At 37.9% G+C, this 21,788-nt stretch overlaps 1 protein-coding gene across 1 annotated transcript; it reads right to left on the bottom strand.

Moving 5' to 3' along the window:
• Window positions 1-1,459: 1,459 nt before the first annotated feature.
• lmnb2 (lamin B2) lies at window positions 1,460-19,788 on the bottom strand. Its single transcript, XM_002940039.5, has 12 exons — window positions 19,350-19,788; window positions 15,784-15,920; window positions 14,188-14,344; window positions 13,068-13,193; window positions 12,137-12,307; window positions 11,184-11,309; window positions 10,848-11,068; window positions 10,342-10,672; window positions 9,251-9,358; window positions 9,046-9,165; window positions 8,047-8,148; window positions 1,460-6,274 (listed from the first exon to the last, which is right to left on the bottom strand). The coding sequence occupies exons 1-12, from the start codon at window positions 19,578-19,580 to the stop codon at window positions 6,233-6,235; spliced, it is 1,872 nt and encodes a 623-aa protein (XP_002940085.2). The 5' UTR covers window positions 19,581-19,788; the 3' UTR covers window positions 1,460-6,232.
• Between the last annotated feature and the right edge of the window lie 2,000 nt (window positions 19,789-21,788).

Here is a 21,788-nt window from a genome sequence, read left to right on the forward strand (position 1 = left end):
GTCACTGACTAGAGCAGCCAAATAACAATTGTTCCGTGAGGCTACAATTTTGTTACTTTTTATGGCTTATCTTGCTATTCAGCCCCCCTACTATTCATATATCAGTCACTCTTTAAGAGTATTCCATGGTTACTAAGGTAAATTGGACCCTAGCAACCAGATAGCTGCTGAAGTTCAAACTGGAAAGCTGCGGAACAAAAAGTAAATTAAAAACCAGTAATAAAAAGTAATTAAAAACCAGTAATAAAAAATGAAGACCAATAGCAAATTGTCTAAAAATATCACACTCTACATCAGGGATCCCCAACCTTTTACCAGTGAGCCACACTCAAATGTTGAGAGAGTGTTGGGGAGCAACACAAGTGTGACAAATTTTCATGAGGGGGCCAAATAAGGGCTGTGATTGGCTATTTGGTAGCTCCTATGTGCACTGGCAGTCTAAATGAGGATCTGCTTGACAGTATAACTGGTTTTTATGCAACCAAAACCTGCCTCCAATCCAGGAATTCAAAAAAGAGAATCTGCTTTGAGGCCACTTAGAGCAACACCCAAGGGTTAGGTGAGCAACATGTTGCTCGCCAACCACTGGTTGGGTATCACTGCTCTACATCATTCTAAAAGTTAACTCAAAAGGTGAACAACCATTTTAACGATGTAGAAGGGAGTTAATTGGGCAATAAAGCTGATAAAATCTAATAGAAATTTGCTAAAATATGAAGTGTAGAAAGCAGTTGTTAATTGTACATAAAAATCTGATCACGCCAGTGCAGTTTTACTAATTACTCTTGTGGCTGAATGGTTCCAAAATCTCATCGGAAAGCCTTCCTATTATAGAATGTTATAACATCAAAAGGAGGACCAACTACATATAAAAAAAAATGGCTTTTTAAATACTGACAGGTTGGTGTCTGGCAAGTGTAATGATTACCTTGAAAAATAATGAAGTGACAGATAAGTTAAAGACTCTAGCAACATAAAAAATCTACAAGATCTCAAACATTTAAAAACTGGTAGAAATTCACATCTTTATATTTGGACAATTTTTTTCAGTACCTCTCGGAAGAGAATATTGCTATCTGCAATATGGGCTATAATGAAATTTGAGTAGCTCTATGGCTCATGGCCCAATGTGGTGGAAATGCAATTCATTATATTGCTGGTGGAAAGGCACTTAGGGGAGATTAGTCACCCCTAGTACCTGCAATTAACAACAGGGGACAAATCTCCCTGTAGACCATTGGCCTAAAAGGCCAAGTAACTGTTTAGACCTTCTTTTATATATCTAGCAGTCTGATGTCCAAACCACTGCCTGGTTGCTAAGGTAAATTAGATCATAAAACCTACTTTTCGAATGCTAAACTAGAGAACTGTTTGTTTCTAGCCATGATGCAGTCACATTCATGATTTAATTTCACTGTAGTTTTAAAAGAACACACAAATAATCATTAACAATACAACATAATGCAAAAACATGTTTATTGGTAAGTGTTGTACAAAAAGTCTTTTTTCCAGTCTTAACACATATTACAAATAACTGAAAAAAGGAGACACATTTGGCATGCATACATTTAATAAACACGAGTAATATCTAGATTTACTATGAATTTTTTTTGCCTAAATCACACTTTTAATATGAAGGCTTTGAAAATATGTCTAAGTGTAGTTGTAATCAATAAGAAATCTTAGTCGGTCTTATTAAAGAAAGTATGAAACTATACCATAATCTGTGTTAGCGTGTAATACACAAAACATCTGTATACAAATGTAATTTATTTGTAGGCAGATTATATTTTTTCATAATACACTGATTACTATTAAGTATTCTGGCAGATTGCTAATGCTTTATTAGCTTCTTGATAAACAATAAAACCTTTAGATGTAAAGGGGGAAAAAAAAAAACAAAAAACTAAAATGTGTGAAATGACACTTAAATTACAGAAACATGTAGGGGAGAGCTATACGGCATAGAAAAGGATTATTCTAAAGTTAAATCAAAGTATAAAAAAAAAAATACAAAGAACATATATGGGTAATTTGAGCTCAAGTTTATTCAGTTCAAATAAAGTTAAAAAAAAAAAAAAAAAAAGTGTGTAAAATATATAATATATATCTATATCATCTTAGCTTTTAGTCTAAGATGTATGAGTGTGGACAATATTACACACTACTTACACAATTACTACAAAGGTTACTCCCGTTAAACAGGACTTAAGTCTGGGTATAAAGTCAATACAGTATAGCATCTCCAAAATGATCTGTACCAAGAGCTCCAATTAAAGAAAATATTTTAAGTTGAAATTACCTGCCAGTCTGGGGTAAGACAGTGGAAATAGGGAGAGAGAGAAAAAAAAAAAAGCTAAACACTCTTAACAATCACTTTTAGGGCTGTGACACATGGGGAGATTAGTCGCCACGCAACAAATCTCCCTTGTCGCGTGTGACTAATTTCCCATCCCACTGGCTAGAATGTAAATCGCCGGTCAGATGGCATACGCGGCAATGCGATTTGCCAAAGTTGCCTTGAGAGGAAACTTCAGCAAATCGTGGCACCGCGTATGCCATCCCACTGGCAATTTACATTCTAGCCGGGGGATGGCATTGCGGGGAGATTTGTCACCCACGACAAGGGAGATTTGTTGCGGCACAACTAATCTCCTTGTGTGTCACAACCCTTAAAGTCACTTTATATTGTGCAATTCTGGAAAAACTTTCTCTGCTTACAAGCATCCTCAGTAGTTTAGTTAGCTGAAGGGTCTGGACTTTGTAAGGGCTGTCAACTATTTTTTTTTTTCTTTTGTTAAGTTTCATACTTTCTTATCAAGACCATAAACGATTATACAATTTCACTTACAGTTTACATAAAACAGGTATAGTTTAGATTATATTTGCAAAAAAAACACAAAGCACAAAAACCCTCTGGTTCTCACCACTTTTTGCTATGAAATAAACTGCTCTAAAGTAAAAATATCTGAGAAAGTTTGACATCACTGAAAGCATAGGGAAACATTCAGGCTTAAGCCAAAGTTATATTTAAAAATTCAATTATATAAAAACGTATACAGAGCTTCTTTAAAATTATGTATAGAAATAAAGCAGTATCACAGTTTTTGCTTCATTCACAGTGAAATAAAATCAGTGTGCCTATGTGCCCTAAAAAGGATGCAGCCTCATATTAGGTCCCATTGAACAATGTACTGGTGTAGAAAGCATTCCACAGAAAGAGCCCTGCCTTTATTTTGCTTATATCTTGAAAGGGTCAATATAACAGACGCTCAGGATTTATAATACACAGTTATATAAATTTTGAATATTAAAAACTAACATAAGTTTTCAAAGACAACTTTAATTGGTTTTTGGATAGGGGTACTCCATTAAATACATATACCGATGTCACATTTGTGCAGCAGGTGTTCATGTAGGGGAAATAAGGACTGCATCCTTAAAAGGAATTAGAGCTTTAGATGTTTCCAAACAAAAAAAGAAACAAATATCCAGTGTGCATATAATGTAGCCAACAACTTCTATAACAAAGGATTAGGCTCAAAAACTTTGCTATACACCTCAGTTTGTGTTATTAGGTGTACTGTCAAAACAGCCGTGAAATGTACGGCAATACATTCACGGCTTTATGTATTTGCAGGTGAGAAGCCACAAAGTAAACGTATTACTAAAAAAGAATTACACTTTGACTTAAGCCAGAATGAGTTTTCCCAGGACATATTGTAATGTTTTTTTGCTCAAATGCTCAACTGTTGAGCATTTCAATCTACCCTTCATATTTTTATGCAAAAACCACAGGCATTTAACAAGTAACAATTTAAGGTGGATGTTTTCCATTTTTCTATCAGTTCTTGTATAATATTCAGCTTAAGCAAGGTGCAAAGTTTACGAAAGACAAAGCAACTAAGGGGCTACTTTTTAAAATCAAAAAATGCTACATAAATATGAATTGCCTCTCTGCCACTGAAAAGTAATGGTCTGTCAGTGTTAAAATAGTAAATATCAAAAACTTTAGATTTGACTTCATAATCACCACAGCTAGAGCTAGATCCAGTACAGTAATAAATCTGTAAAACTATTTCTGTAAATTCAGCAGCTTTAGCATGCAGCACCCCAAATAATTTTTTGTACGCACAACAAAGAGAACACTCTTCATTGGTTTATAAAGCTAAATAACTTCTCTGCCCCATGCTGAAGTTTTGAACAGCAGGACTTCTGGCAGTGCAGTAGATATAACACTATTCACGTGCAGATGTAAGCAGAAAAAAAAAAAGCATCTACAAAACCGGAATTAAATAAAAAAACAAAAAAAAAAAACCACCAACTAATTTAATACTTGGTTACTATATTACGTATTATATTGGCTTCTATAGAAACTAGTTTTTAACTATGGAAAAAATATATTGTTTTACTTATCTGGTTACAAAAATGAATGGCAGTGTACTATTTATAGAGGTAATATAGGACCTTTTTAATAATTACTGAATTAATGAATAGGGCTTGTGCTAAACATACTTTGAGCCCTTTGTATAATGAGCAGTTTGAGGTTTGGTTAGAAGAGGGCACACTTCCTGTCCTGCTTATTTTTTTCATTGTAAAAATCAAACAGACGAATGTAGCTTCACTAAATTTCAGGTTTTAGTTGAGTGCAAGAATATAATATAGACTAAAAGAACCATATAACAGATTAAATGTATGTTCAGCATAAATCCTCTTGAATGAACTAATGCTGATAAATGGGTATATACTGTACCTTTAAAGTTATGACAAGTTTGAACTTTAAATATAGAACATGATTTTTATTATAAAAAAAAAAAAAAAAAAAAAAAAGCTTCCCCCTTACTACTATCGTTTACCAGAAGTGAACCCCTGCCTTCCCAGTCCCATCACTGACCTGTGTCTCAGCAGCACAGCTACATTCTGAGTAGTGAAACTAGGTGTGGAGCGGGCAAATTCCCCAGCATCAACCCCAAACAAACACCATTCCTCATTTGTGCCAATGACAGATTATTAATAAATAAAAAATGGGATCAGTTTTAGAAAATTAATGTAGTGCAATGTCGTTTCTTTTCTTTTTTCTGTTTTTATTTATTTATATTTAAGATTTAGAAAGCTAATCCTGTGCAAATCTGGAGTGTCAGTATTTAAAACACAAAACTATGTCAATGTAGAAAAAACAAAAATGATCCTTCAAATGAAATAAATGAATGAAAAACAAATAAGATGAAATCTTGCAAACATGAAATGTGTTATTAAAAATGCACCCCTTGTACAAAATGTTTTTTGGTGCTTTACTGTACTCTCCTGCATTCTCAAGTATATAAACAGTGATTTGAAGGACAGAAGCAAGATTCTGTTTTCCTGCAATGTTGAAATCCACCTTGCAATTTTAATAGCAACCCATTCATAATTAGAAATACTGCATGTTCAGTAAATGTACCAAATATTATAATGGCCTGTTTTAGAAACAAATGTTTCGAATTGTTTCTAATGTTTCCAAATTGGGCTCCTGACCATGTTTGATTAACTGTCCTTTAGTAGCATTACCACAGTGAGATTTGTTACTCAGTGGGTAGATGCTATATGAGGTAATTGATTGCCATAGACTGTGTGAAGTGGGAATTGGCTGAACAGTGACAAGGTATTGTGCACCTATAGGCAACATGTGCCTAAATGTTAATCAAGGACAGGTCTTAATAATCCTTTGTTTCTATGAAAAAAGGATAGCTTACTGCAAAGAAAAGACTAGCTTACTGCAAGTGATTGCATTGTTAAACTGCCTAAATAATTAACATGGTTACATTCCTGTGTTACATCTGTACATCGCCTTTAGTATGGACTACTAAACAGCCAATTTTTATCCAACTCTGTATAAAAGTCAAACGTTAGTGTTACAAACAGCCACCTCATATGTTAAACTCAACATGATTCATGCAGCACATTCTCAGTAATCATTAAAACCTTTGTCTTCTATGAATAGGTAAAATTGTGCCATATTACAACTTAAATGCTAAAACACATAGCAGGACTCTTTTTGACCACTACAAGTGAAAATAAAAAATAAAAAAACTTTGCAGTTATTTCTGGCATTAGGCAACTCTTCATTTTCCCTTAAGCCCATGCTTAACAAATGAAAGGCATAAAATACAGAAGACATAACCTGAACCTGCATATAAAAATAGATTTCAATGGCTCTGGAAGTGAACAAGATGGAGGAACTTATGAATGTTGTTTACATGACAGAGCAGCCTCTGGATGTTGTTCTTGGATCACCCTGTACAAGGATGAAAAGAAACAAATTAAAATACAAAACAGACAAGAGGCAAAACAGGCAAGCTCCACAATAAAAAGGTAACATCAAATAACCTTGTCTACACTTAAATGTAGAGTGTCCTAGAACAAAAATAGGTTAAAAGTCGTTTTACCTCTTAGAAATGTTATAGGAGAGCTGCATAGATAGCCTTTCAGAGTGTCTAGGTTGACAAAATAGCTGGGAATGTCTTTTCATTCTCCCACAGGAAGTGGTCAAAACTGCAAGTAACCTCAGAATTCAGCAGTAACAGCTGAAATCCTGACCCCAGCCTTATTAAATTGTCTCAAGGTGGTTAGTTGGGGCCTTCCACTACTGATTTGCAGGGCGACTATTTGTTGACCCGCACCGGACATAAACCCGCCCCTCCTACATCCGCACCTGAACTGGCCCGCGACTTCGCATGTATTTATAGAACTGAACCAGCCCTGTATGACATAACTGAGGGGGCAGGCACGCACCTATAAATAGACCCTGCAAGACCCGAAGCGGGGCTCAGTAAGGTCGCGAGCGGGGAGAGGCAGAAGAGCTCGACTCGGTTATAATGTTGTTGTTGGCCCGAACCCAGTTGCTGTGTCCCATTTCGAGCACTTACTGGCACATTTGCTGCGTATAACAGTCGCCATTAAAGCAGTAGCATTTTCACACAATGGCATGGCTCACCTGCCATCATCCACAACACCCTTCAACCTTAGAATGAGCCAATGAGTCCACCTCCTAATGTCCTGTTGTAACTAGGTGGTCCTCCAGCTGTAGAACTGACCATCTGAAAGTACTTGTAGCTCTGACACATGAAGGGCCACACCCACTCCCCAAGCTGTTAACAAGAACGGCCTGCTCTCTTGCCAGGAAGAAGTTATTCAGACACAGCTGGAGTGCCACTTTGTGATATGTGCTTTTGCATAATGTGACAGGGAATTAGGTGAGCAGGTGCCCACCTACCTGATAAAAAACAAGAAATGTTTGCATTCTTGGCTGGAGGTATTTTAGTTTATCCGTGACAGCTAGAGGACCACCTTCTGATTCATGCTACTGGTTAATTACAAAAAAAAGCATGTTCCTCATGTGAGGTGCTTCCTTCTGCTGTTACAGAACAAGAACTGCATGCAGCCTTCAGATGTGATTACATAAAAATATGACTAAAGTTAAAGGAGTTACTGCTGACAGCAGGATGGCCCCAGCATACAAAAACAGTTTAATGGAGAAAATAAAAGAGCTGGGAATAAAGATATAATAGCTGATAATGGGACACAATAGAACTTTAGCATCAGAAAAAAGTGCAACTTTTCTAACTTACATAAAGTTTCTAACTTCTAACAGAAAGACTGATACAGTTTATTCAGGGTGCTGGGTGCAGAGACAGGTAGGAATTGGGCTGCTAATAGTTCTGCTTGTCAGTCACTATCACCATCAGGTTATATGCTAATGAGAGAGTATAAAGACTCAGACATCTAGAAGAAAAAGAAAGGGGACAGAGCTGGAGATGATTTTTAGAGAAACTTGATCTGAAAGGGATGCTAAAAGATGTGCTCCCTTCAGTTTTATAACATATATAATCATATTAGAGTAAGTGAAAAATCACTGTAAATGCCCCCTTTAATTTCATACTGCAAAATTTATTCGAATCTCCTTTTCAGTTCATCTGTGCCACACAATTAACACTATATCCAAAACAATATTGGTATACAGATGTAGCTTATTTAATGAAAGCTGTAACTGTTATATAAATGTATTACCTGCTGGTGAAAGAGATCTTCCTCACCAAAGTCTGCTTCTTCATCCTCTTCTTCCTCTACATTTCTTAAGATAGACTTTGTAACAGTTCTCACAGCTACTTCCTTTTAAGATGAAGAAAAACCCCACAATAATTAACATTTTATATATCCGAAAACTGAATTTATTAATACTAAAATGTTTTACATCTCCTAAAACAGTGATTCCCAAATGAGTTTGACCCCTAACATTTTCCTTTATCTGCAACCATCAGCTATGAGGAAGGCATTGACCAAAGTTTGAACCATCAAAGGAGTAGTCTAACAACTGCCTTAAGGCATACAAAGTTATTAGTCATTCATATACTCCCCTTTACAATAAGAAGAGCTTATCCCAGACATTTGCTTTCTGACTTTACCACTGAAAGTGTGCGTATTATGTTTAATTTTTATAACAGCAAAAATGTGATCCCACAACAAACCCTTAAATGCCTACACCCAGCTACAGATGTCAAACTTACAAGAGTTGTGTTAAGGGCTTAAATTTTTTTTTCTGTGTGATTAAGACGCAGGAACGAGCACACCTAAGCGTACTTGCTAACTGAATCAATTATATTCTGTTTCTGTGTGTTCAGAGTTGCATTCATTGCAGTATTTTTATTTTTTTTTAATTTATTTTTATTTTTGCATTTTTTTTTTGCACTTGAGTATTACACTGATGTGTTTATCAACCCAAAAGAGCTCAATAACTTATCTAATATAAATGGGATACAGCACTGGATGACTACTTTAGCATAATGAATATTTGTGGCATGCTGCTTTTTGATATTTAATATAATGAGAATCAAGGTACACAGATGTATAAAATATCAATATAGTAACATCCTATTGTCTCAAAGAATATCAGAGTTTAACTACCTAGCTGGTAAAGCACCACCACAAAATTCAGTATTACATGATTCAAAAGAATACAATAAAGATGAAAAAATGTGATTTTGCAAAAACATAAAGACTCAAACTGACCTCCTCTTCAGTGTTAACCAGGTATGTTCTAATGTTGCTGCCTGTACCCCAGGTACTCTGGTTCTTCCACACTAAAATGGAAGGGGGGCTGTGAGCCACACCAGCATCAGCGCTGTAGATCTTAAAGAAATCAGATTGCTTTGTCATATGGCACTAGCAGTACGATATCAATGATACAAGAATAGCTTTCAAACCATTGACTTACCTTAACAGACTGGCCTGCTTTTAGCACATATTTAGGAGTGAATTTGTAAACAATTTCCTCCTCCTCTCCAATTTTTCTTTTCAACCTCCAGTTACCCAGAGACTGGTCCTAATAGCAAAAACAATTTTTTTTTTTTTTTTTTAAATCTATGTAATAAACAGAAAAGCTTAACCACTGAAACATTAGTATGCAACTTTTAAAATTAACAATATATACACCCTGTATTCAACACAAAAATGTCTTGGTTTTTAAGCACTAAATTGATAGTCAGCCAAACTCAATTCAGTCAATATAATAAGGGACAGATTAGCACCCCAGGCCAGTTTTTTATTTTTGAAAAGGAGGAACATGTCCCAGGGTAGAAAATAAGCAACTAGATGCGGTGATCACCGCATCTATGTGATTCTTCCTTTCATTCTCCTTCAAAATGCCATCTCATTTTTACACAAGCTTTATGAAAGTTAACATTTTCATTTACTGTCCCTCAAATAAGATTTCTCTCTAAGGGTTATGGCAGGTGTAGAGATTTGCCCGCAGTAAAGATCTGAACATTTGCATTATTGATGGTGGGAAAACATACGTGTCACTTTGTTTATGCAAAGTAGCCCTAAATTCCTTGCAAATATTACCCAGCCATATTTTTTACTATGAAAACTAGATCACTTAAAAAAATTATTGCTTCAATGAATACAGGCTCCTTTGCCCATCTCTAATTGTGGCCACTTTATTTTGTCTCAACTCATTTTTTTTTTTTTTATTGATCATCATCATCATCATCAACCACTTCATATGTAAACTTGAGACTGGAGGGGGAAAAAAGTGTCCAGTTGTGCAGAACATTAAAGTAACATGACTTTAAGGGCTCTGGCATAGGATTCGGTAGAATAACAATCCAAATTCTAAATTGGAGCATTCCCCCAATCTATGATTTTATGAATAGGTCAGAAGAAAGCACATACAGAGGTTTATGGTGTGAATTTTTTGCTAATTTGTCAGAGGCATTATATTATAAATATTTCACATAATACACATGGCAGAGGCCAGAGCACCTTTCAGAGACAAGTTTATTAACACATTTACTAAAGAATTACCTTGTCGGAGTTATTTTTCAGGTGGACATATTTTCCTTCCAAATCAATCTCCTCAATACTGATACTTCCCGTAGCTGAAGCCTGCTGGGATAAGTGAAATCGAGTGCTACTGCCCTGGCCACTAGTAACAGTGCGGCTAGAGCCCTCACTGGCAGTGATGTGGCTTAAACCAAGGGAAGTGCCAGTATGCAAGCCTGTGCCTGCCCCACCTTCTTCATATTCCTCTTCAACACGCTTCCTTTTGCTCCTTGAGGTACGCGTAGCAGAAGAGCTACTGGAAGTAGCTCTGGAGACAGTGACTCGTGATTGGGGGCTCGGAGAAAGCTTTAACCTTTAAATTTAAAACAAAACAAAAAAATAATTGTAAATAAAAGTAGCATATTAGAATACTGGCACAAGATTGGTTATGTGCACTGCATGATGGCCCTCATCAGTTCAGCATAATCCATGATCCTAGACAAAACTAATCTTAACTCAAGTAATGTGCACTTATGTTTGATATTTACCTTTCCTCTTCTCCTTCCAGCAGTTTGCGGTAAGCATTTATCTCCATATCAAGTGCAAGTTTGACATCAAGCAACTCTTGGTACTCTGTTAATTGCTGCTGCATCTGGTCCCTCATTTCAGCCATCTCTTTTTCTTTGGAGTCCAAAAGCTTACGATATTTATCACGATCACTGCTTAGCAACTGTTCTAACTCACGTATACGATCTTCTGCAGCATTTGCCTAAATGACATAAATGGCTTAAACACAAAAAGCAAAATGCTAAAAGGTTTCTGAACACGTCAAAAAGAAATTTCTGACTGATCGATACACATATTAAAAGTTCTTTTCTCTGTACCTGTTTCTGCAGGCCTGACAGTTGGTAACTAAGTGTTTCAATTCTCATGCGTGCCTCAGTTAGCTCTTCTCGGGCAGTGTTGGCAGCTTTATCATTGTGGTCAGAAGAACGTTTGATGTTGTCAAGCTGCCAAATAAATGAATCCGTGAGCAAACAAAAAGTATAAATCCTGTGTCAGCCCACAATAGTGACACTAGCACCTTTTGAAGCTATATGCAAAGAAATCTATACTCATTCCTATGGGGGGAAACTAAGGTGGTTATGTAGCAACATTAGCAAAAATATTTAATACAATAACTCTCTCTCTCTCTATTATATATATATATATATATATATATATATATATATATATATATATATATATATATATATATATATATATATATATATATATATATATATATATATATATATATATATATATATAATCTGAACAAAGCAATGAAGAGTATATAGTGACAGTATAAGCAAATATGGATACCCTTTAAAAAAAACAAAAAAAAACCCCCACAAATGATTACAATTTTTGAAGGGATTACAAGCAAGCAGTTTGGGGGTTTTGGTTGCTTGCATCTAGATTAATATGAAGTTCCAAAAGCTGGACTTATTTAAAGGAAAAAAAAAAACTGGTCGTTGACCCTGAAACACGCAGTGGCTCTGCAAGCATTAATGGAAAACTGGGACCACTGAATGTGTGCTTGTGTTGTAGGTTCTGCAAAAATTTTAACATAAATGGTTAAAAGAAACTCTGTGTCTGGTCTATTTGAAACAAAACCAATAGTTTTATTCAGAACAACCATGCAGTGTTTAATTAGAACAGACTAACTATTTCTCGCCTTCCCAACTTGCCATTATTTACTTTAAAAGGAGAGTATAATTTTAGCAAAAATGCACTTAAGGTGGCAGCTTTCAGACTGTTAGCGCTACTGATGCTGGATGTTTCTGCTACACACCTTGGCCTGATAGGTTTGTTCTAGTTCTTCCTTGTACATCTTCACTTGCTCATCATGTTGTTTTCGGAGTTCATCCAATGCCTGTGCCAATTTGGAGTCATAGTCATACTGATGGCCCCTGTCCACTTCTACTATACGGCGTTCATGACGCTTCCTTGTTTCACGGGACTCCTGAACAAAAAAAAAAAAGTAGTGGTGAAGTATTAATAACACTTTGTTACAGGTATGGGACCACTTATCCAGAATGCTCAGAACCTGGGGTTTTTCCGTAAATGATGTTCCAGCATCTGACTTCCTCTCGCAGAAACACCCTTAATTTCCGGGGCCATAGTCTGCAATAGTTCTCTCCTCTCTTCTGCTCCCACCAGAATGCTAAGAACTCCCTCCCCCCTCCCTTAGGAATGTGTGATCTGAGCTATAACGCCTAGAGCTGGAGCAGGAAGGAAGCTACTTAAAATGGCAGCTGCTATCTTAAGCAAACCAAGAAAGCTTCCAAAACTGGGTTATGGGTTATGGTTTCTGTAGAATAAACATTTTGTTCTGGGTGGCACTAATGTGGCAAATCTATTGGCATTAAAATGCCAAAATGACCTTCCTTCTCCTTTAAGCTTATTAAAAAAAAATCATTCAAACATTAAACCCAATAGGATTGTTTGACCTCCTGTAAGGATTAAATTATATCTTAGTTAGAATCAAGTACACTGTTTTATTATTTAAAATTTTAATTATTTGTTTAAAATGGAGTCTATGGGAGATGGACTTTCCATAATTCAGAGCTTTCTGGATATAATGGATCCCATAACTATTATGTCTTCAGATTTTAGTTTGTAACTACGCTGGTTTATAAAACTACAGTAACTAGCATTTCCAATTAACAACATCCATAATGCTTAACAGTCTACCAAAAGACAACATTTCACAGGGTACCTACCTCCTCATAAATATTCTTTCTAAAGTCCATCTCCTCCTGCAAACTCTGGATGCGATTTTCAAAGTCAACTCTCATTAAGGTCTCCTTTTCCAGCTGTTTCTTTGCAACAGCATGGGCATCTTCAGCCTGGTAGAAAATATGCACAAGCAGTTAAGAGCTGAATGCAACGTTTAGAGACAAATATTATTTCCATCATAGAATTTCATTTCCTAGATAAACCTCTGAAGAAAGCGTATTTGCTTTTATTGTAGCAAAAACTAGCTAACCAGGTTAATAGTGGTAAATCCTGCTAAGCCATATCCCCTTGCTAATTTTTTGTAATGGGATTATAACACTATGGGGCACATTTATCAAAGTACGATCGAGTCCGAATACAGAAAACGTAGTTTTTCTAATTTATAGAACTGTGCGTATTTTTGCGTTTTTTTCATTAATTTGCATGACTTTTTTGTACCTTGCAACAAAATTTATGCAACAAAAACGTATTTGTCGCAACAAGTATTAAAGTTTTGGATTCATTAAAGTTTCGGTATAGTCACTTTCCTTGGGCCAGGTTGGAGCTGCAGAGTGCCATTGAGTCCTATGGGAGGCTTCCAAAATCATGCACAGAAGGTTCAAAGTCAGAAAGGTTTTCCCGCTGTTTATCATTCAGATACGAACATTTTGTGACTTTCGGACAGCCAATACGATATTATTGTGACTATTATGATTTTTTGTAAGCATTTTGAAGACATTTCCAATCGTCAGAAATTATCGTATCTAATCCAAATTTTACCCATTTCGAGATTCAAACTCGTACTTTGATGAATGTACCCCTAAGTGAAGGCAACAGGAAGGATAGGAGAGGCTATTCCAAGACAGGCAGTCAGTATAACCTTTATTGATGTTAAATGTTATGGGAAACAAAATCAAGGCATGTTGAACTGAAGACTATTTTCCCAACTATATAGAATCAAATCAAGTGAGAATGTAATAATGAAACAAATTAGCAAATAACTAAAATATTAAAAGCAAATATATGCCTACTTAAAAGAGTAATCATTCTGATCCCAGGCAGGGTGTGGGGTCTCAGTAAGTGAGTTTTAACCACATGCAAAAATGTCCACAAATGTCTTCATACCTTGGAAAGCTGGGCACGAAGATCTGCTACCTCTGCCTCCAGACTGCGCTTCTCACCCAGTGCAGTTCCAAGTTCTGCCTCACTACGGTGAAAGAGAGCTTCCAAATCTCTAATACGCCCCTGTGCCGTTGACAGGTCAGCATCTTTTTTTTTGTAGCTGTGGGAGTATGGAAGAAAGCTGTTAACAATACAGTATCTACCCGTTATACCAGATGTGGCCATTACTTCATATAATTTTAGTAAAAGCTTTAGTAAAGTGTATTGCTAATGTCAATACAGAGATTAGAGAGCTTTAATATGTTGAAATTAGAATGCTATATAACAATCTTATATAACTATGTAATTTGATTCAAACTGTGTGATTCAGCTGGCCAATTCAAACTGTTTGCAAAATGGCAACTTCCTAGGCTAATACTTTACATCTGAGAACAAGAGATTAGAGATCAAGAGAACAAGAGATACAAGATTAAAAGTATAAACACTGCCTGTAAAACAGCTGCAAAATCACAAGTCTTTTTTTCAGTATCTACTGAATGTGCCCCAGTCACTACTTTCTAAAAGTCAACATGGTCTCTTCTGCTAGACAGAGTAATGAGCAACCATATTTTTAAGTTTTAATTACAGATTTATAACTTTAAACATGATGGCTAACCTAGGAATTACACCTATCTGCTTTCAATATATAGTGCATCAATCTATTGGCACTAAAATACAAACTTTAATGCAACACGGGGCTGATTCTGGGCCTGCGGAAAAACATTGGCAGCCCTTCTGCTGGCATCAGCATCCCAGCTTACCTGCACCTGGAAGCAATGTGTCTACCCGGGTGCAGGCACACAGCAGATATCGGCTCTAAATGCAAACTCTCACTTTTTTGCCAATATCCACTACATGTACCTGCACCCGGGCCTACACAACGCTTCCGGGTGCAGGCAAACGTAGGGGGCTGATGCCAGCAGAGGCGTTCAGAGGCCCCACGTGGCATCAGCCTAATGGGACACTAGGAAGATATGGACAGTGCAGACATTTAAACTATATTAGGATTTCATGGTGTGTGGCAGCAATCTCAGTTCATCTCTTTTCATATACTACAAAGCCTTTCCTGCTTGGTTCTATTCTCAAATCTACCACTAGGCATAATGCAGTGTAGACAATTTCTAAGCTAATGTTACCGACATTGACAGCAATAAATAAAGGCTGAAGCTTATTAATGCCCAAGTCTGGTTTCTGTAGGAGCCAAGGCAATGCAAAGGAAAGCATTGTCCCTTTCATAAAAAATAAAGGCTTACCTTTACACCACTTTCATTTTATTAAATATCTATATGCAAAGCAACTATCAAGTGAGAAAGTGTTCACATGATCATAAGCAATAGTGATAAACCCTAGAAAGTGAAAAAAGAAAACTCACTCTAGGATCAAAATATGCTATTTTATGAACAGGAAATTCTTCAGCACTGATTAGAAGTAAGCACCGATTTTAAATGCTGAATTGGTAAGCCATAAAACTGAATTTTGAGCTGCAGAAAAAATGATAATTAAAAAATAAAAATACCAATTGCAGATTGTATAATATAACATAGTATTTTTCCATCTTACTTTTTTGTGAGCTCATCAAGATCTGATCGGAATTTTCCCAACTCTATTTGCAAACGGGCTCTCTCTCTGGCTGTTTCATCCAAAACCTTACGAGCATCAGCAAGCTCTGATTCGTACAAGTTCTTTATGCCACTAACCTGAAATATAATAAATTAAAAACTTTGCGAAACTCACTTGGATAAGTGAACTTTTATTAGGCACAGGTTTGAGAATGTTTACAGGTGTCAAAAATTTAGACTACAGAATTAAAAAGGAAGAAAAGCGATTCATTTTTAGATCTTCACTGTAAACTAGAATACGTTACATTTTTAATCCAATGATGTATTTTTTTAAGGCATGTACCCAGGCACAATTAGATTTGCTTAGATAATGTACTGCATTTATTTGGGCGTTTGCTAGTACTTTACAAAACCATACTTTAATATTTAGAATTCACTTGGATATCGGTTTTTCCAATGTTGTATTATCTGTCAGGTTGTTTTGGAATGCATAAAACAAGCTCATTGTTGTTCTGCTTACAGGGGCCAAAGAATCAATCCAATCCTGCCAACAGCCAGATAGCAACTGTGCAGCTGTTGGGAAGCCCCATATACAGAAACTTACCAAACTCAAATGTGTGTGTAAATATTTGTATTACATAATTTACCTTGAGCCACTATTTTGTAATAGTCTGTGTGCACCATCAGAGATCACCTGACAGGAAATGATGTACCAGGAAGAAGTGTAGATGTAAAAATTCTGAGATTATATTGGCTGATGTAATTTAGCATGTATGTGTGCCTTTTATTATTTTAATGCTTTATTAAAAAGTAACTTCTAAAACGCTGCGATTCTCCACATCTCCTCCTAGGCTTCAGTCAGTTGTTGCTGCTGATTTTTTAGCCTGACTTTTAATGTTTATCTTCATCTAAATTCCATCAACTTAGGCTGCAAGGGGGGGGGGGCGGCATGTGGACTTCAATTTAAGATTAAGGAATGTAGCGAAGACAGAGAACTGTTAGGGCTGTGACAGACGGGGAGATTAGTCGCTGCACGACAAATCTCCCTTGTTGCAGGCGACTAATCTCCCCAAAATGCCATCCCACCGGCTAGAATGTAAATCGCCGGTGGGATGGCATACGCGGCGCAGCAATTTGCCGAAATCGCCCAAGTTGCCTTGATCGGAAACTTCACGTATGCCATCCCACCGGTGATTTATATACTAGCCGGTGGGATGGCATTTCGGGGAGATTAGTCGCTTGCAACAAGGGAGATTTGTCATGCGGGGACTAATCTCCCTGTCTGTTACAGCCCTAACTGTTATCTCTTTGCTACATTCCTTAATCTTAGGTTGAGGTCCACAGGTCCCCTCTCTCTAGCAGCCTAAGCACGCGAAACGCATTGAGTTTATGCCATCTTTACTTCTCCAAATTGTGAGTAGTCTGCATTGTGCAGCTTTTGTTCTTCAAGGAACAGTAACACCAAAAAAAATAAAGAGTTTTAAAGTAAAAGAAATATAATGTACTGTTGCCCTGCACTGGTAAAAGTTGTGTGTTTGCTACAGTAACTCTACTATAGTTTATATAAATAAGCTGCTGTGTAGCCACGGGGGCAGCCATTCAAGCTGGAAAAAAGGAGAAAAGGCACAGGTTACATAGCAGATAACGGATAAGCTCAGTAGAATACAATAGTGTTTTAGCTGTTATCTGCTAAGTGCCTGTGCCTTTTCTCCTTTGAATGGCTGCCCCCATGGCTACACAGCTGCATTCTTTATATAAACCATAGTAGGGATTCTGAGGCAAACACACCAGTTGTACCAGTGCAGGTCAGCAGTACATTATATTGGAATTTCTTTTATACACTTGAATTTTTTGGTGTTACTGTTCCTTTAATAAACGTTATTACACTATTTCTGGTTCTCTTTTTCTATCATATCCGATTGAGAATCCTGGCTCTACCGTCAATCAAATTTCAACCTTATTTATTATGGCCCTTATCCAGTGATATCTGGTGAGCATATATATCAGGGATCCCCAACCTTTTATAACTGCGAGCCACATTCAAATCGAAAACGTTTTGGGGAGCAACACAAGCATGAAAAAGGTTCCTGGAGGTGCCAATGAGAGCTATCATTTGCTATTTGATAGCCCCTATGTGGACTGGCAGGCCATAGAAGGCTCTGTTTGGCATTATACTTGTTGTTTATGGCTGCAAAACTTGCCTCCTTTACCAGAAATTCAAAAATGATCACATGGTTTGAGGCCACTGGGAGCAACATCCAAGGGGGTTGGGTACCAACATGTTGCTCGCAAACTACTGGTTGGGAACACAGATATATATAGTCAGCACAAGTGGGTGTGGATTTTCCGTGCACACATCACACCATTGTCTATCTTTGCTCTTACAATCTGCACTATATCTATTTTATTTTTGTGTTTTCCATGCGCTTCCATCCCCGCATCTGTACACATTTTTGAGACCCAATCAAAGGGGTTGTTTAAGAGGGGAGCTGCATATATTTGGACTCTTTAACAGCACTGAAGATTACACACAAACATCCCACCGAGAGCACTGAGTATCGGTATATCTTTATATACCATTTGCATTGGAAATAATAAACTTTGTTTTGTTTTAAAGTGTAGTGTTACTGTTTTAAAGTTCATAATATGATAAATATGCTCCTAAAAATCCCATAGGAATCAAAAGAATGCGGGTGAATTTTATTGTGGAGAGCCCCAATTGTGATACAGAAGAACAACTGATATATTTTACTTCAACTATTACAGCACGCTTCATTATAAAACAGTATTTACTCCTTTCTAAATATATGTTATTCTAACAGCGTCATAGTCCAACTGCTGTTCGCATTTAAAAAAAAAAAAACAAAATATATATATATTTTTTTTTTTTTTGATAATGGCAATATAATAACAAATCGTTTCACCATTCTACAGAAAAACACGTATACATCTACCACTCAGTGCTCAAAATACCGGGCGTGCGTGCAGAGAAGAGATTTGGTTCTAGGCTAATGAAAATAATATCGCACGGATGAGGTGTCACTTAGCAAAGCAGCTTACTGGGGATTCGCGACGTTTATGGAATATAATTAGATTTACTTGTCGTATATCATACCGACCAAAAGCCAAGCTATTCTCTCTCTCTCTCTCTCTCTCTCTATATAGGAACTATCGCGTATGTAGTAGCCTCTAATTAAACATCGCCCGTCCCTCATCACACACAAGACAAAGCGCCTTTCCTGACGAACGAAATACCCTATCCAATCAACACAGTTCTAGAAGCCGGTAATATAGGGACACCTCCAAGGCCCGCCCTCCTGTCGCAGAACTAGGTTTCTGATTTTATTTCCCTCTATTCTTCCGAGGAGTCACTCAAAAAGCGCAAAGTACATCTAGACATCACTTGCAAACCGAACACATTCTATAAGCCACTGAAACAAAAGGGCGGGGTTCCAGGGTAGTGAAACTGATAACAAGTCTTCCCTCCAAATCCTATTTCAAATCCAGTATCACAAGACAACAGCTTCATGCCCCCATAAACCTACACGATAGGCGTTAAACACTCACCTCCCGAGTGGTAACCTCCTCCTTTTCGGAAATCTTCACCATAAGCCGGTCATTCTCCAGTTCCAATGAGCGCACGCGGTCTATATAGACGGCCAGCCGGTCATTAAGGTGCCTCAACTCCTCCTTCTCCTGAAGCCTAGATATGCGAGTTGGTGAAAGAGGGGTAGATGTTCCCCGGGCAGGAGATTGCATAGACGAGGTCCCCGAACGGCTTGGTGTAGCAGTAGCCATATTCCGGTTGGATATTCCCGCCAAACTGATAGTAGTACTCTAAAAAGTAGCGTCTTCGATACAGCTCTCTCTGAAGCAACGGTCACTTCATTCAATGGCGGGACTCACAGGCGCGAACCAATGGGAAACTACCGTCGCTGTGACGTCTCCAAAAGATGCGCCATCAAGTCTAGTTCCTTGGTTGCCATGATAAGTGTGGGCTGTGGCCAATGGTCGTGAGGCTAAACAGTGCAGGATCGGCTGCTACTTCATACATTTTGCCTACCTATGCTTTATAGTATAACGGGGATCCACTCGTTTTAACTATACGTTTTCCTATTCTAGTACTCGCCTGCCTTACCTCGACATAGCGATATAGTTAGAAGAGAGGGCGTTAACCGCAGACTTATAATATGGAGGGTATTGTAGTTGTAATGTGCTGGCGTTTGGCCGATTTAGGCTTTTCGCTTCTTTAGCGAGAGTCGCTTAACTAGCAAGATATACATTAGTGCTTTAAAACAGGGGACAGTGCCTGTACTGAGAGTAAACTATTTAACAGGTTGTGCGATTATTTTTTCAATTCAGTGTATCGCTTTCTGACATCTCAAGCGGAAATACAATTTTATTAATATTCGTAATATGGGGAGTCAAAATAGGAAAGACTGACGGTCTAAAACGGTTCCAGATCAAAGCCTCCGTCCACCCATATTTTAGATGGTGCTTTTTTTACTTAAAAAATTTAGTTTGCACAACGACACGTCCAGTTAGTTTAAAGATCTAGCACTATCTGTATTTCCAGTCGAAGAAGCAGTAGGCACAGCAAGCAGTACGGCTCATTTACAAAACTGCTATTGTCTTAACACTGTTCATTATACACTCCTTTGTACTTGTGCCGTGTTCAATAGATGAGCCCTGGAATTACCACCTGCCTTGATGAAGTGTAATTTCCAGGGTTCCCTTTGCTTTGTTATGTCTACACTCATAACTAGTGAATAGCAATTTTCACCCCTAAGGAATGTGGCAGATGGGAAGATTGGTTGCCCTTGATCAATCTTTGCTACCGCGGGTGACTAGTCTCCCTGAAACGCCATCCCACCGACAAGAATGTAAATTGCCGGTCACCGGTGGGATGGCAGACCGTCACTTTGGTTTTTCCAAAGTTGCCCCACAAGGAAAATTTTGGGCGACTTTGGAAAACCAAAGTAACGTGGATGCCATCCCACTACGATTTACATTCTTGACAATTTACCCATCTGCCACCTCTCTAAAGGTAAGAAACCACGGAGCAGTTCAGTCCCCCGCGATAGACCTCTACTATTGTGGGTGACAAACCACTCCAAAAAGGCTTTCCACCAGCAGCAATAAAAGTCACCAGTGGAAAGCCCTTCGCATTGCTTCTGGTTTCCAGAGTCGCCCAAAGTTGCCTGCAGGAGGAAACTTTGTGTAACTTCAGAAACCAAAGCAATATGAAGGACTTTCCATCGGCAACTCCTATTGTTGCCAGTGGAAAGCCTTTTTGGAGCAGTTACAAGCCCTTGATAACAGCGAACTATCACAGGCAACTAACTTGCTCCGTGGGTTTATACCCTAAGGCAGTGCTGTCCAACTTCTGCGGTGCAGAGGGCCGGAATTTCGCTACCATACATGGTGGAGGGCCACTAATGGAAGCCAGTTTTGGCCACTCCCCTTTTTAAACCACACCCACTTCAACCCACAACTATTTTATCAAAATGGTGGTAGCACAGCAAAATCCCAAATGCTTGGTCCTTACTGCGGGATATCAACCGTCATTAATATGTTAAAGAATTATATTATGTCACATTAAGATATACCCTTAAATCCATATGACGACTCCTCTCCTGTGGATAGCACAGCAACCCCCAGCACATAATTACACACCTAATGGCTATTTCCAAGTGCTAACAAACTCCCACAACAAACCCTTGCCAGGTTCACCTTCCACAGGCACCATAGGGCAGGCAGAGTATGGCACACACAGGCAGCACTCAGCCTGTCCTATGCTGCCTGTGTGTGCCATACTTTGCCTCCCCAAACCCTGCCTGGGTGTGCCATACTCTGCCTGTCCTATGCTGCCTGTGTGTGCCATACTCTGCCTGGCCTAACCTGCTTGTGTGTGCCATACTCTGCCTGCCCTACCTGTTTGTGCCATACCCTACCTGCCCTATGCTGTCATATGTGTCATAATCTGCCTACCTTATGCTCCCTGTG

The sequence above is a fragment of the Xenopus tropicalis genome, chromosome 1 (assembly GCF_000004195.4).
Source record: "Xenopus tropicalis strain Nigerian chromosome 1, UCB_Xtro_10.0, whole genome shotgun sequence".
In the NCBI taxonomy this organism is placed as follows: Eukaryota; Metazoa; Chordata; class Amphibia; order Anura; family Pipidae; genus Xenopus; species Xenopus tropicalis.